This window comes from Saccoglossus kowalevskii, chromosome 1, assembly GCF_978046115.1.
Source record: "Saccoglossus kowalevskii chromosome 1, keSacKowa6.1, whole genome shotgun sequence".
In the NCBI taxonomy this organism is placed as follows: Eukaryota; Metazoa; Hemichordata; class Enteropneusta; family Harrimaniidae; genus Saccoglossus; species Saccoglossus kowalevskii.
The window spans coordinates 21596881-21613562 of record NC_140641.1 but is presented as its reverse complement, the minus strand read 5'-3'; the positions used below and the strand labels follow the sequence as shown (position 1 = coordinate 21613562).

Genomic DNA, 16682 nt, shown 5'->3' with positions numbered 1-16682 from the left:
TCCAAATATATCCGAATATCAAATTCGACTCTAATTTACTTATATATGTCTTCTACAATGACTATTGTCATATATTCATGACGACCGATGTACGTCTTCTTCATTATGTCATGCAGTTTTTCTGTCTCGCTAATGTCAGCCTGGGAAACCATCTAAATAAAGACCGTCTAAATAGATATATTCTACAATTCTACCCGCGCATATAACTAATATTCTATCTGAGTCCATAGCGTTAATCTGCCAATGTGCTATTGCCAGCACGGTGCAGTGATGAAATATGGTATGGGTGGTCTGCTGGATTAAAATATTGGCTCTGGAATGCATCAAAGTAAGATCAGGTTGACTGCTAGTCATCGAATGTCATGGGAATATAAGGAACACGAACAAATAACTTAACTAAACAACATGGGCAAACAATCAATTAAATTGCAGTATGATGAGAAATTTACTTCCCTAAAACCATTTCATCCCTGGCAGACTCTGTCAAAGATTTATCTAACATTAGTTCAGCAAGTCAAGTAACAAACTGGATTTACAACATGAACGTGTTATCAATATGGGTGTTTAGCTTTTTCACAATAAATTGGAACGCATTTCGCTAATTGCGGATTTCAGAAGTCGTGATATCTGAGCCATATCATATCAATTTTGACTTTACTAAGATTGATATATTTTGAATTGAACTGACAACATTTTCTAACGAGTGGTCACCATTTCATTTATTTGAACATGCATTCTTCGGACCCCTATTTCAATGATTTTACTACATTCTGTGTTTTTCTCAATTTGTTTGAATAAAAATTGTGTGACTTTATTGATTTTGATTGGCTGAACACTTTGTGTGTCTCTTGTTTCAATGAACTCTGTGTGTTTCACTGATTTATCTATGCATTTTGTCATCCTTGTGCGACCCATGTTTTAATTTGATTATACATTTTGTGTGTCTCTTGTTTCAATGACCTGAGTAACCATTCTATGTCACTTGTTTCATTGCTTAGCTTATGTGTCTCTTGTTTTCCAGGTCAGCATACTAGTATCAAAATACAAAACCTGTCTTCAAGGCAAAATCCAAAAATATGTTGAAAGTTCGTTATACATTACGTCCAAGCTCAGTGTAGTTTCCAGACAGTAGAACAACTGAACCAAACCAGGTCTCCAAACGTGGTATGAGATGTCATGTCATCGTTATAAATATACACTACACCATGTATTCGTGTGTAAAATGTAGGTATAATGAACTGGTTTATTGCCATGGATATGAGAACACCATTTATTTGATACTGCAATTAACTTAATATTATATATACACGAGCATTGGAGTATTTCATCCAGTAACAGAAACCAGCGACACCAATAATTTGCATACCGAATGCTTCTTTGTGATTCATTGGTGTGTTGTTTGTTTTCAAAGAATACATAATATAATGCATACATTTATATATGAAATTAATTGAGGGTAAAATGTCCATCATCGTCAATGTGTGTCATTTACATTCTAAACAACTCTTTCGCTTGTCCAATTGGTTGTAAAAAAACTATTTAATTTAAACCTAGTTTTGCCCAAGGTGTAAATATTGTCAGTTTCTATCACACAATTCGCCGATGTAATTTAATCACTGTGTCAGTCAAAAGCAAACAATACAGTGGTAGACGGAATGTGAAACGTCACCGAGGCAATTAGACAATTCATACCAGTGTTACCACTTTTATCGATCTTCGTTTTTCACGGTGATTTTTAAAGTCTGAGTAGGGTATAACATTCCTTTATCATTGATACCAGTATATATGGAGTATATACATTGACATTTCACTATAATTATTATCTGGAACAGTTTCATGATGATTTTACAAAGTTCGCAGACTGACGTGATAACCACTGATATGAACTTGCCGGTGCAGTCAGATGTTTCATTGTAGAAAATACCATTCAGACAAAGCACACAAATTTAAACTTTACTAAGAAAGTTGGTCGGGTTAATACAGTTGTTACAACCTTTATAGACCCACTATTACGCAGGATGTACCATGTTTATATATTTTAAAGTGTAGCTGTAGCTTCATCTATAACAAGTATCGTATTATCTCTTGTATTATATCTTGCCAAGCGCACCAATTGTCTTTACCTACACTCAAATTTGAACCAAATGATTGAGTCAAACCCAATTCTGAACCACTAGCCATGCCTTTCACTATGGAGCATAACTGTGCCTGTAAAGGCACCAATCAGCAAATGGTATTATCATCAATGTAATATAATTTCAAACAAAATAACAGATAGCAATGTTAATACGTGTAAGTGCTATACAAAACACTCCCTCTATAGCCAATCCCCCCGCAGATAATAGAATCATCCAACAGTATAACAGTATAATGCATCTATGCAAGCTTGACACGAAATGTTAATTGCATAAAGCTTAAAACCATTACTTTAAGATGATAAGCATGTTGGATTACCAGAGGACTTTGCCAGCCACGTGTATAATTCAAAGTGGATGTACTATGTACGTTTTGTTGAGAAAAACTTACAATTTCAAGTGAATAATTCGTACAAAGAATGCATCAGCACCACCACCACCACCAGCACCAACACCAACACCACCACCACCACCACCACCAATTTGGTAATATGCAATATTGCAACAGTTTAGCATTAGAAACTTAAAACAATCTGAAGAAAATAAATAAATGAAAGGGCACTAACAGTTATGTTTTCTGATTACATGTTTTTGAATCTCCATAACAGATGAGCCACACTGTTCATCTGTCTTTACAAATACAACATAATATATGTAAGATAGTGTACTTGATAATAAAGTTTCAATTTACATTAAAGATAAGATACCTTATAAACAAACCAATAAGAATTTAAAGAGTTATAAGAATTTAAATTTAATACTACTAAATATGGCCTGCATTTATTTACATATCAGGCTCCTAGATTGTGGAATCAGCTTGATGCGATCATTAAATCATCAGATCAACAGACAATTGTCTTTGATTGTAAATGTTGTTCAGCGTCAATAATGTGCTTCTATTTTTTCCTGCTTCCTTCGTTTCATGAATTGTTATGTAATTTATTTAAATTGTATGTATATAGTTTAATAGGTAATCAGTGTTCGTCTGTATTAGCACTGTATGTGCTACTTCTATGTGTTCCAAGGTTAAATCTAGTTATTGATTGATTGATTGATTGATTGACCGAGTGTTTGTGCATCCTGCGGCGATTGACTAGTTAAGACAATAGCGTTTAGTAATATTTAGATTGAAGTTCCCCCAGCTCAATTCCAGGACTAATTTTAATTAAATTAAAATTAAGTTTAATTTGTTTTCACTCAATTTTGTGTTACTGCTGGTAGCATAATGGTTGCATTAATCCATACGTAAAAACACTCGATGACGTATTAAACAAAAATTTTGAGTGTATACAAGTGCTTAGCTCGCATTAAAAGTGTTTTAATCACTCCGACAACAACTTGTTCAAACTTACTCAAACACTACTTTTTCTATTGAAAATAAAGGTGTTTTTAAATTATAATATACATGTTGGAGAAATGGAACTATTACTGAAAAAACATAGAATAGAAATATATATCATTTATGGCGTGCGCCCCATATATTAATTATGTTGACGACAAGCGAAGCCTTGCGTACACGTGTAGAGATTTTTCTCATTCATGATATTCGCACCATTTTTTTTATTTCAAATGCTCAAGCTTGTTATAAGGGAATCATAATATCTAGATACACACATGAACTTGTCAAAATTATTTTTACCACAATCCTTAGTTACCTCTGAACTATCTTAAGGCAGCGAAAAAAACCCGGCAGTGACGTCAAACTATGTGATACGCGTATTCAAATTTTTTTCATGCCGTGTAGAATCGCACGTCATGCATGTGATAACAATTTAAACAGTGGATTTCAATGAAAAGAAACACGAACGTGCTTCCCCGATTAACATTGAGAGTGTAATTACATACAATCAAAATATTCCAAGGAACAGTACACTCAAAGTGATCTCAATTATATAATACATGCATGCAACTACCATATGACATATCACATACTTGTAAAGCCTAGTTATTGGACGCACCTTATACGGTTTTTAGCCTTGGTTTCTGCCTCTCCCCACGTTAAACCGATTTCCATGAGTTCTTCCTCAATGGTTCTCCGCCAGGTGTTCTTCGGCCTGCCCCTTGGACGTTTCCCTTGTGGTGTTTAGCGGAGAGCTATCTTGGTGTTGTATGAATCGGGCATTCTGATAACATGCCCAAGCCATCTGAGTCTTCTAAGCCTTATTTGTGAAATGATGCAGGTGGCTCCAGTTCTTTTGAGTAGGTCCGAGGTGGATATTCAGCAGGGCCAGAAAACTTAGCAGATGCGCCTGAGGCAGTTATGGTGAAAACTTGATAGCGTTTTCATGTCAACCTTGGTGACCCTCCAACTTTTTCTCCCATACAGTAAAATGGATTTTACATTGCTGTTATAAATTTTGACTTTAGTGCTCGTGTTATACTGGCTGGATTTCCATATGAGCCACAACCTTTGAAATGCAGATCTTGCACCTTATATTCAAGATGAATTGCGTTATTGTTACGTAGAAGTGGTACGAAATTATGTTTTGATAGACACTACCTGTGTTTTTTTCCAAATAAAAATGTTTGTTTCTAGTAACCTCGTACATAAGTAGATTTCTGTCGAATAATGAAAAACATATTCAAGATTGTAAAAATATTGCTCAAGGTCTGCACAAAACTCGTAGCCATGCCATAATTATGTGGATGGCACATTATACATACCGAATGCACGAATTGAATTCAAACAAACCGTATTTTATCTGGAACTTGATTTGATTTGATTTGTCTATGCAATTGTCAACAAATGGCCAATGTAGTTATGTTCTTTTATTATATGTTCTAATCAAATCACCAACTAAGACACATTAGTCTCACTAATATGCATCAGCACATGTACTGATTTCATTTCGACATATTTATTCACTGAATACATATGCTTTGACAGATTGTGGTTGTATTTTGATAATTTGATATGTATTAGCGTGTTTATTTATCTTACATATGTTGATGGTACTTAAAAGTTGAAAAAAAAAATGTGCAATTAGCAAATTGTAATACTACCAAATACGTGATCTTGAACTTGTACAACATAACCTAGACGTACTACATTAATAGAGTTTACTGTTTTACAAATTGTTGTAATGTTTAACAGTACAAATATGCACATAACAGTGTCGTTACCCAACCTATAACTCAATTCATAGATGCAATTTCTCTTCTCAAAGAAAACATTAGACCCCTTGTAATATCTACCCAGTTCTTTATGTTATTGATTGGACGGCCTTCTGGGAGTAATTTTAAATCGTTTGAATCGCCAGTTTTGCTGCTCTTGTCATGAGAAGAATTTGCGAAAATGGTGCGGCAGTGGTAATTTAAAACCTGCAAGAGGATACACTTTTCCAGTATAGACGAGTGATTTTGTTTAGGTAGACATAAAAGGCGGCGTTCATGCTAGGACAATAACAAACCTATATTGAGCGGTGGAGAAGACGTATGTCTCAGAACCTGAAAACTGAGCTCCGAAACGAAAAACCGGTGGTAGCATGTGTTGCATGACATATACAACACTATAAATTATCTACTAGGTAACGATGTCATATAGAAGTCTCTAAAATATTGTTTGAGAGTGCCGCGCCAAACGTCCTTTGTGGATGTTGTAACATGTAAACTACTGCGATGAAATTTAATTTTACATTAAGTTTTTTTTTATTCCACTTAGTTAGGTGAGTTATTATTGTTATGCATTTTATGAGCACAAAGGTATTCAGATATCTCAACGTTATTTTGGAGGTAGATGAGAGCTCGTGAATTGTTTATTAAAATCTTGGTGGTGATGGAACAATTAAGTGACCATTGTTAATGTTCTATTTGGTGCAGCCCTCTAAGTCTTTTTACCAGGTGGTCACTGGCCACTGAGTAGAAAATTTTAGTAGCCAAAATAAAAATTTAGTGGCCAGGCCCAAAAAGTTAGTGGCCAGACCTAAAAATGTGGTGGCCAAAACCAATGACAATATTACACAAAGACATAGTGGTTTGTATCATATATTTAATGTGGTTTTCCTGCAACAGAAAGTACATTACAATGTATTTGTTTACTGTATCATTCTATCACTCAGTGGGCCACTTTCCTCCTCTGGCCAGGTGTCATGATTGAAGATTCTGAAACATGCAACTGCTTTAGGCGCCCCTTGCACATCATCAACACTACCAAGCAACTGTTCAAATCTTTTCTTAATAGTATCGGTTATTAAGTTTACTGCTGTTTTCATAGCTCTCATAAGAACAACTAGAAGTGATGTAAGGTCTGTTGGGTCAACTTCCATATCTGGTAGTTTTTTTAGTACCATACCTTGAAATAATAGCTCACCACCACCACCACCAGCTTGTTGTTGTTGTATGGATCTGATGAACTGATCCAAATGACCTCCAGGAACAAGTTTTGTACTGAGATTCTCTAGTCTATATAAGGAATTCTTCAGTGCAGACACTGCAGATGGTAATATGGTCTTATTGGACTGTAGTTGTAAACTGACTGATCTGATAATAGTAAGTAGATCCAGAAGAAAATGACAAAATGTTACAAATGAGAACTCATGCATTTTTCTGGATACATTGAGAGCCCTTCCTTTAATGTCTGCATTGACACTTGAAGAGGCCAAGTGTTCACTGTGTAGTAGCACTACATGATACTGTCCATCCACAATTTGTCCTTCATTGTTAGGTACACCTTTCAGAAATATTTTCAGGGCCTTTTCCAAATGTGGTGTCCACCTTGTACCCTTGACTCTGGTAGGATTTCTCACATTAACATCCAGTTCCATAGCCAAACTTTTTAATTCTCTTCGACTTTTTGGACTGTAATTATAAGTCTTGTAGATTAAATGAGGAGTGTCTATAACTTGCTGGGCCTGGGGACACTTCTTAATCATTTCCATCACTGCTAATTCCAACCTTCAAGAAATAAAAATATTATTAAAACATTATTCTTAACTGGAGCATGTTATAAACAATTAACTCCTGCCACCATGCATCCGTAATCTACTTTTGCTAGTTGTTTAATTTAAAAAAATAATATAATATACCTGTGAGGCATACAGTGTATAGTAATTAACCATGGACATGACTGGGTTAACTTTGCGGCTGATCTGCACTGGCTCGGAAGATGAATTCTGATTGGCTAAAAAAACAAAAAAACTTGTGGCGTTGAATGCACGTTCATTGTCAGTATTGTTATGCAAATTCAAACTAGCTAATCATTTACAACCTTCCGAGCCAGTGCAGATTAGCCCTAACTTTGCTTTTACACCTCTTTTCTCTCCCATATTAACTGATGCTCCATCAGCACAGAAACCAACCAGTCTTTCTTTAAAGTTGTTATAATTTACAGATTCAAATGATTTACTGATTGCAGCAATTATTCCTGAAAATAAATTATGAAATAATCAACAAAATGCAATTCCAATCAAATGTACTGACTGTCCACTATATTAACAATAAATTATATTTAATTAACATATTTAAAGGAACTCATCAAAATAAAATAAAAGTTTTAAAACATTACTTACAAACAACAACAGCAACAAGCATGCATTGCAGTTTTCTTTAATTTTAAATAAGCTGACAGCAGTTTATTAATACTGGACCAGCCCTGGATCATAAACAAAAAATATAATTTGATTACATATAGATATAATAATAGATTAGCTTAAATTGTGTTCACTAATTTTATTAGCAAAAGTAAATTAAATAAACTTAACAGTATACTCACCATCAGCATGGGCATGTTCAAGTTCTAGTAACCCAAGCATTTTGTTCACTGGCAATCCTCCCTCAACAAATCTGACAATCACAGCCTCATTTTCTCTAACAGACGTGTCTGTAGCGCCATCATCCATCACACTGATATATTTGCTGGCTTTAACTTTCAATCCTACATCCTCTTTCATCACAAAAGCTATAGTCGCTACCATTTCTGCACATTTGACGTCATTTGCATAGGTCTGGCTCATGCAAATGCCATTTTTCTTCTGTAATTCCAGGAGTGGTCTAAATTTCGTGAACGGCAATTCCGACTTGGCTATACAATAAGCAGTATTTATTTTCACAAATAAATCTTCCGTAATCTTCTCACTGTTGACAGACTGCTGTTTCTCAAATGATTTTTTACGGTATCACACTGTCTGTTTAATGACGCGTCATGGCAAATGCGATGTTTCATACTTTTGCCATGACTACTTATGGTTTCTTTCTTGAAGTTAGTACATCCTTTAATAAAATCGGTACTACCTGCCTTTTCGGGAAATTTACTGCAAAACATGCAAGTCATTGTACCTTTCTCGCTGTCAAATACGAGCCATGAAAATTGTTTTAACCAATCCTTCTGGAATTTTCTACTTGTTTTTCCAGTTTCTTCTCGAATTTGATCAGATGCCTGGCACTCGACAACTTCCCCTGTGTCTGTGGCATCATCTGGCACTCTACACCGACGCTTTGATGCGTTACTAAAAAACGACTCAATTGTCCGACGTTTCATTTCAAAACAACCACCATGGACGTATATAGACACATGCGCGCGCAATGAATTATGGGTAAATAAGCGCCACCAAGCGTTCAAACTATGCAAAACCTTATTCTCAGTAGGAGTGTACTGGTCGCCAACGGAATTTCATTGAGTCGCCTTTTGGCGACCTGGAAAATATTTTTAGTCGCCAATTAATAAATTTACTCGCATTGGCGACCATTTTAGTCGTTACTTAGAGGGCTGTGGTGAGACCGACTGGACAAGAACGCATAAAATTACACCCGGTTTTAATGTATGAGAGATCTTATATTGATCAACCATTCAATTCTGTAAATAACAATAAACAGAAAACTATTTTCAGTAAAAAATACATCACAACAAACTCATTCCCTTACTCAGTATTATTTGTATTGACTCAATTCACATGTCTAAATTTGTCTCAGCAAAATGACTAATGACATTAAAATTACTAATAAATTTTAACTCACTACTGTGACCGGATATAATTACAGGTTAAACGTTTCTGGTTAGCATCTGAGTAGTATGACAGGTTAGCAGCATTGACTATCATAGGTTAGCAGCGTTGACTATCGTCACAGGTTAGCAGCGTTGACTATCGTCACAGGTTAGCAGCGTTGACTATCGTCACAGATTAGCAGCATTGACTATCGTCACAGGTTAGCAGCGTTGACTATCATCACAGGTTAGCATCTGAGTGGTATCACAGGTCAGAAGCGTTGACTATCGTCACAGGTTAGCAGCGTTGACTATCATGACAGGTTAGCAGTGTTGACTATTGTTACAGGTTAGCATCTGAGAGGTATCACAGGTCAGAAGCGTTGACTATCGTCACAGGTTAGCAGCATTGACTATCATGACAGGTTAGCAGCATTGACTATCATCACAGGTTAGCAGCGTTGACTATCGTCACAGGTTAGCAGCGTTGACTATCGTCACAGGTTAGCAGCGTTGACTATCGTCACAGGTTAGCAGCGTTGACTATCGTCACAGGTTAGCAGCATTGACTATCGTCACAGGTTAGCAGCGTTGACTATCATCACAGGTTAGCATCTGAGTGGTATCACAGGTCAGAAGCGTTGACTATCGTCACAGGTTAGCAGCGTTGACTATCATGACAGGTTAGCAGTGTTGACTATTGTTACAGGTTAGCATCTGAGAGGTATCACAGGTCAGAAGCGTTGACTATCGTCACAGGTTAGCAGCGTTGACTATCATGACAGGTTAGCAGCATTGACTATCATCACAGGTTAGCAGCGTTGACTATCGTCACAGGTTAGCAGCGTTGACTATCATCACAGATTAGCAGCGCTGACTATCGTCACAGGTTAGCAGCGTTGAATATCGTCACAGGTTAGCAGCGATGACTATCATGACAGGTTAGCAGCATTGACTATCGTCACAGGTTAGCAGCTTTGAATATCGTCACAGGTTAGCAGCGATGACTATTATGACAGGTTAGAAGCGTTGACTATCGTCACAGGTTAGCAGCATTGACTATCATGACAGGTTAGCAGCGTTGACTATCGTCACAGGTTAGCAGCGTTGACTATCGTCACAGGTTAGCAGCGTTGACTATCGTCACAGGTTAGCAGCGTTGACTATCGTCACAGGTTAGCAGCGTTGACTATCGTCACAGGTTAGCAGCGTTGACTATCGTCACAGGTTAGCAGCATTGACCATCGTCACAGGTTAGCAGCATTGACTATCATGACAGGTTAGAAGCGTTGACTACCGTCACAGGTTAGCAGCATTGACTATCGTCACAGGTTAGCAGCGTTGACTATCATGATAGGTTAGCAGCATTGACTATCGTCACAGGTTAGCAGCATTGACTATCATCACAGGTTAGCAGCGTTGACTATCATCACAGGTTAGCAGCATAGACTATCGTCACAGGTTAGCAGCATTGACTATCATCACAGGTTAGCAGCGTTGACTATCGTCACAGGTTAGCAGCGTTGACTATCATGACAGGTTAGAAGCGTTGACTATCGTCACAGGTTAGCAGAGATGACTATCATGACAGGTTAGAAGCGTTGACTATCGTCACAGGTTAGCAGCATTGACTATCATCACAGGTTAGCAGCATAGACTATCGTCACAGGTTAGCAGCATTGAATATCGTCACAGGTTAGCAGCATTGACTATCGTCACAGGTTAGCAGCATTGACTATCATCACAGGTTAGCAGCGTTGACTATCATCACAGGTTAGCATCTGAGTGGTATCACAGGTCAGAAGCGTTGACTATCGTCACAGGTTAGCAGCGTTGACTATCATGACAGGTTAGCAGTGTTGACTATTGTTACAGGTTAGCATCTGAGAGGTATCACAGGTCAGAAGCGTTGACTATCGTCACAGGTTAGCAGCGTTGACTATCATGACAGGTTAGCAGCATTGACTATCATCACAGGTTAGCAGCGTTGACTATCGTCACAGGTTAGCAGCGTTGACTATCATCACAGATTAGCAGCGCTGACTATCGTCACAGGTTAGCAGCGTTGAATATCGTCACAGGTTAGCAGCGATGACTATCATGACAGGTTAGCAGCATTGACTATCGTCACAGGTTAGCAGCTTTGAATATCGTCACAGGTTAGCAGCGATGACTATTATGACAGGTTAGAAGCGTTGACTATCGTCACAGGTTAGCAGCATTGACTATCATGACAGGTTAGCAGCGTTGACTATCGTCACAGGTTAGCAGCGTTGACTATCGTCACAGGTTAGCAGCGTTGACTATCGTCACAGGTTAGCAGCGTTGACTATCGTCACAGGTTAGCAGCGTTGACTATCGTCACAGGTTAGCAGCGTTGACTATCGTCACAGGTTAGCAGCATTGACCATCGTCACAGGTTAGCAGCATTGACTATCATGACAGGTTAGAAGCGTTGACTACCGTCACAGGTTAGCAGCATTGACTATCGTCACAGGTTAGCAGCGTTGACTATCATGATAGGTTAGCAGCATTGACTATCGTCACAGGTTAGCAGCATTGACTATCATCACAGGTTAGCAGCGTTGACTATCATCACAGGTTAGCAGCATAGACTATCGTCACAGGTTAGCAGCATTGACTATCATCACAGGTTAGCAGCGTTGACTATCGTCACAGGTTAGCAGCGTTGACTATCATGACAGGTTAGAAGCGTTGACTATCGTCACAGGTTAGCAGAGATGACTATCATGACAGGTTAGAAGCGTTGACTATCGTCACAGGTTAGCAGCATTGACTATCATCACAGGTTAGCAGCATAGACTATCGTCACAGGTTAGCAGCATTGAATATCGTCACAGGTTAGCAGCATTGACTATCGTCACAGGTTAGCAGCATTGACTATCATCACAGGTTAGCAGCGTTGACTATCGTCACAGGTTAGCAGGATAGACTATCGTCACAGGTTAGCAGCATTGACTATCATCACAGGTTAGCAGCGTTGACTATCGTCACAGGTTAGCAGCGTTGACTATCATGACAGGTTAGAAGCGTTGACTATCGTCACAGGTTAGCAGCGATGACTATCATGACAGGTTAGAAGCGTTGACTATCGTCACAGGTTAGCAGCATAGACTATCGTCACAGGTTAGCAGCATTGACTATCATCACAGGTTCGCAGCGTTGACTATCGTCACAGGTTAGCAGCGTTGACTATCATGACAGGTTAGAAGCGTTGACTATCGTCACAGGTTAGCAGAGATGACTATCATGACAGGTTAGAAGCGTTGACTATCGTCACAGGTTAGCAGCATTGACTATCATCACAGGTTAGCAGCATAGACTATCGTCACAGGTTAGCAGCATTGAATATCGTCACAGGTTAGCAGCATTGACTATCGTCACAGGTTAGCAGCATTGACTATCATCACAGGTTAGCAGCGTTGACTATCGTCACAGGTTAGCAGGATAGACTATCGTCACAGGTTAGCAGCATTGACTATCATCACAGGTTAGCAGCGTTGACTATCGTCACAGGTTAGCAGCGTTGACTATCATGACAGGTTAGAAGCGTTGACTATCGTCACAGGTTAGCAGCGATGACTATCATGACAGGTTAGAAGCGTTGACTATCGTCACAGGTTAGCAGCGTTGACTATCGTCACAGGTTAGCAGCGTTGACTATCGTCACAGGTTAGCAGAGATGACTATCATGACAGGTTAGAAGCATTGACTATCGTCACAGGTTATCAGCATTGACTATCATGACAGGTTAGCAGCGTTGACTATCGTCACAGGTTAGCAGCATTGACTATCGTCACAGGTTAGCAGCGTTGACTACCGTCACAGGTTAGCAGCGTTGACTATCGTCACAGGTTAGCAGCGTTGACTATCGTCACAGGTTAGCAGCATTGACTATCGTCACAGGTTAGCAGCATTGACTGTCATAGGTTAGCAGCGTTGACTATCGTCACAGGTTAGCAGCATAGACTATCGTCACAGGTTAGCAGCATTGACTATCATCACAGGTTAGCAGCGTTGACTATCGTCACAAGTTAGCAGCGTTGACTATCATGACAGGTTAGAAGCATTGACTATCGTCACAGGTTAGCAGCGATGACTATCACGACAGGTTAGAAGTGTTGACTATCGTCACAGGTTAGCAGCATTGACTATCATGACAGGTTAGCAGCATTGACTATCGTCACAGGTTAGCAGCGTTGACTATCGTCACAGGTTAGCAACATTGACTATCGTCACAGGTTAGCAGCGTAGACTATCGTCACAGGTTAGCAGCATAGACTATCGTCACAGGTTAGCAGCATTGACTATCGTCACAGGTTAGCAGCGTTGACTATCGTCACAGGTTAGCAGCGTTGACTATCGTCACAGGTTAGCAGCGTTGACTACCATCACAGGTTAGCAGCGTTGACTATCGTCACAGGTTAGCAGCGTTGACTATCGTCACAGGTTAGCAGCGTTGACTATCGTCACAGGTTAGCAGCGTTGACTATCGTCACAGGTTAGCAGCATTGACTATCATAGGTTAGCAGCGTTGACTACCGTCACAGATTAGCAGCGTTGACTATCGTCACAGGTTAGCAGCGTTGACTATCGTCACAGGTTAGCAGCGTTGACTATCGCCACAGGTTAGCAGCATAGACTATCGTCACAGGTTAGCAGCATTGACTATCATCACAGGTTAGCAGCGTTGACTATCGTCACAGGTTAGCAGCGTTGACTATCGTCACAGGTTAGCAGCGTAGACAGGTTATTGATCCTATAATATAATACTATTTTCTAAATACCAGAAACTCAACTATCGACACCTCAATATAAACATTTCTAATTATGCATCACAAACTAGTAAACTTGCTATATTAACTATGCAAAAGCATGTTGCTTCAACAATAAATCACCCTAGCGTATTCTAAGCGTATTCTGTAGTAAACATCATCCTTTAAAACTCTGAACATTACATGTACAAAGCAACTGATTAACAAATATAACATCATCATTACTCATTATACAGTCTCGGTAACCGTCCGGCAAATCATAAACACATGACTTTCAACGTTCAAAATTTCACCCTAATATTGGAAATGGCATGTCCACATCAGAAAAAAACAACAACAATCATCTACAACGCCAAAAAACTCACCTAATACACCATCATATAGATGGCAAATGTTTCTATAAACTGGTGATTTCCACGACCTTCAAAGCCGTTCAAACACCGTTCGCTACATCAGTGCGAGCTGTCATTTTGAATCTATGTTTTGATTCCTTTGGCGCTCAAGGGCGCCCTCAATGTTAAGAAATTAAGTTTCGCTCGAAACACTATTCGTTTCTAATTGTATCGAGCAATGGCTCAGTTGAAATGATATGACAAAGAGGGCAGCATTGTCTAATGCCCCGAGATAGCTGACGTGGGGGAGATATTGAAGCAAACCCAAACATTGTTAAGGTTGTATTCAATTATTTGTGGTGAATTCGATCAAATGCTTTCTCTGGGCAAAAGAAAATATGTCCCGGACATTGCTTGTGATATTAACATAGTCGATACTGTCAAAGAGAAGGTCAGCTTGAATGTTGTCGTTAATATGTCAGTCAGTGCTGTAGTATACTGAAGATTTGGTCTGGGTGAATAATTATAATAATTATAGCATGCTAGAGTTGCACATACATATATACTGATGTCCCCTCTTTAAAAGAGGAAATGGTAACGACCACAGATAAAAGGTGAAATGTCATCTATGATATTAATAAAATTTACGTCACATATGCCATCACATGGTAAAACTCGTGAGGTATGTTATCAATCGCTGAATTGCGCTCCCAGGTAAAATATTTATCAGTATTGCATAGCTCTTCTAAAATTAGCGATTGTGATTACATTTACTTGAGGTATTCGTCAAAAATATTGTTTCAATGGAATGATAATTGTAATCTGCTCGACAAAAGTTACGAGTGATTTCTCAACTCACTCGGGTTTTCCAGTAACACTGTTGTCGGAGAGTTTAAAGTGTAAAATGTACGAATTAGTGATGCCACTTTTGTAGCGGAACCTTGCCTTTAGTTTAAAGCGCAGTAGCCGTCGCGCTGCGCATGTTCAACATTTGTGTTGATAAAAGTTGATTTTCCCACAATCCGATGCGCTCTTCAAATGGAAATCACAAGTACGAGGTTTGGACCTGGGCGCGACTTGCACTGATTACCGCCGGTTACTCCTTCGATACCTTCCAATCACTTGAAAATTACCTAATTACAGCTTGGGAACGTGTCAGTTCGTACTCGTTGATCTGCAACAGTCAAAATCGCCATCTTTGTTTATATGAGACACATATATCTCGCCATGCGCAGCGCGACGACTTCCGCGCTTTAAAGCTGATTGAAGCGGAGGTGGGGATTTTTTTTTAAATTCAGATCGGGGAGATTGGTGAACGTGGGATTTACTTATTTGCATTTCATCCATTCAAGTTATATGTTTCCGGTAGAAAATGTGTTGACATATTGTCCAGTGATGGAATCCTGGTCACAGGCAAGCATAGCAAACAACAAAATATTTCTGATGTTTTTGTTCATGTAATTTATACAAGGTGGTTTACACTCTATATACGACGTAGACGTGAAATCTGTATTGAAAAATATTACACTCATATGTGATTTAACTAATGTGTCATAATCCAATTTTAGTTACAGTGTAAACTATAATATGTGAAACCACAACGTATTCTGTCGGCTTTTTGAATGCGCATGCGCCAGTGGCTTTCGGGAAACAAGGCAATCCCATAGAAAGCAGTTGACATTCTTAATAATTCGATGCGTAGCAGAGATTTGCATGTGACAAAAAACTCTCAAATTTAATTTAGGTTGCAAATTATATTGGTTGCACGCAGGAAAAACTAGTTGCGACGATATTTCGCCCTCTATGTTGACATTTGGTGCTTTATGTTTTAGCTAGTTTGCTTACCAAACTTACCTATTACTCAAACATTTTAGAAAACGTTGTTGTTTTTAATGATTTACAGGGAAATAGTTTAATCATTAATTCATAATTTTAGTTCCGGTTACTCTACTCGTGGCATACCGATCGTATTATGTCAACTTATTTGCATAACATGAATAATAGTTATTTCATAATGGGTTTCTTTTGGGGATTTGGGTGAAGGCATTTGCTTTTATTGATCATAGTAAATTTTTGCTAAGCTCAAATATTACGCTGATAATAACCAAACACTAATATGGTATCACTCTTATCTGGACAATCGTGATTAATGTATTCATTATGAGTACAAATTCAATCAAATATAGTGTATCGTAAGGTTTCATTTTCAGTCCTCCGTTGTTTCTGATCTTCATCAATGATCTCTCATTGACCATGGGAAATTCTGATTGTGATGTATTTGCAGACAATCAAACATGTTTTATTTTATATACTTTTGTTGTGTCTTTCAGTACAAACAAAACAAAAATGCATCTTTGTTACCTCATACCTGAGATAATGTTAAGGCCTTTATGATGATAAGATTCAGTGGCATGCATATACAAAGTGTTATACATCACACATTGTTTGGGATTGAACTTGATCAAAATTCAAACTGGGGTACCCATACTGATAATTTATG

General features: G+C 38.4%; 1 protein-coding gene across 1 annotated transcript; it reads right to left on the bottom strand.

Moving 5' to 3' along the window:
* Positions 1-2522: 2522 nt before the first annotated feature.
* On the bottom strand, positions 2523-8610 carry LOC146750443 (zinc finger protein 862-like). Its single transcript, XM_085496845.1, has 5 exons — positions 8298-8610; positions 7846-8154; positions 7371-7497; positions 6190-7028; positions 2523-2668 (listed from the first exon to the last, which is right to left on the bottom strand). Exons 1-5 carry the CDS (start codon positions 8608-8610, stop codon positions 2523-2525), a joined length of 1734 nt encoding a protein of 577 aa, XP_085352971.1.
* Between the last annotated feature and the right edge of the window lie 8072 nt (positions 8611-16682).

Coding starts and splice junctions, on each gene's coding strand:
- LOC146750443 (XM_085496845.1), bottom strand. CDS start 8,610: ATGAAACGTCGGACAATTGAGTCGTTTTTTAGTAACGCATCAAAGCGT. Junction 7,498..7,845: donor TGAACATGCCCATGCTGATG/GTGAGTATACTG, acceptor ATTTATTTTCAG/GAATAATTGCTGCAATCAGT. Junction 2,669..6,189: donor GGAGGAAAGTGGCCCACTGA/GTGATAGAATGA, acceptor TATTTTCTTCAG/ATTGTTTTAAGTTTCTAATG.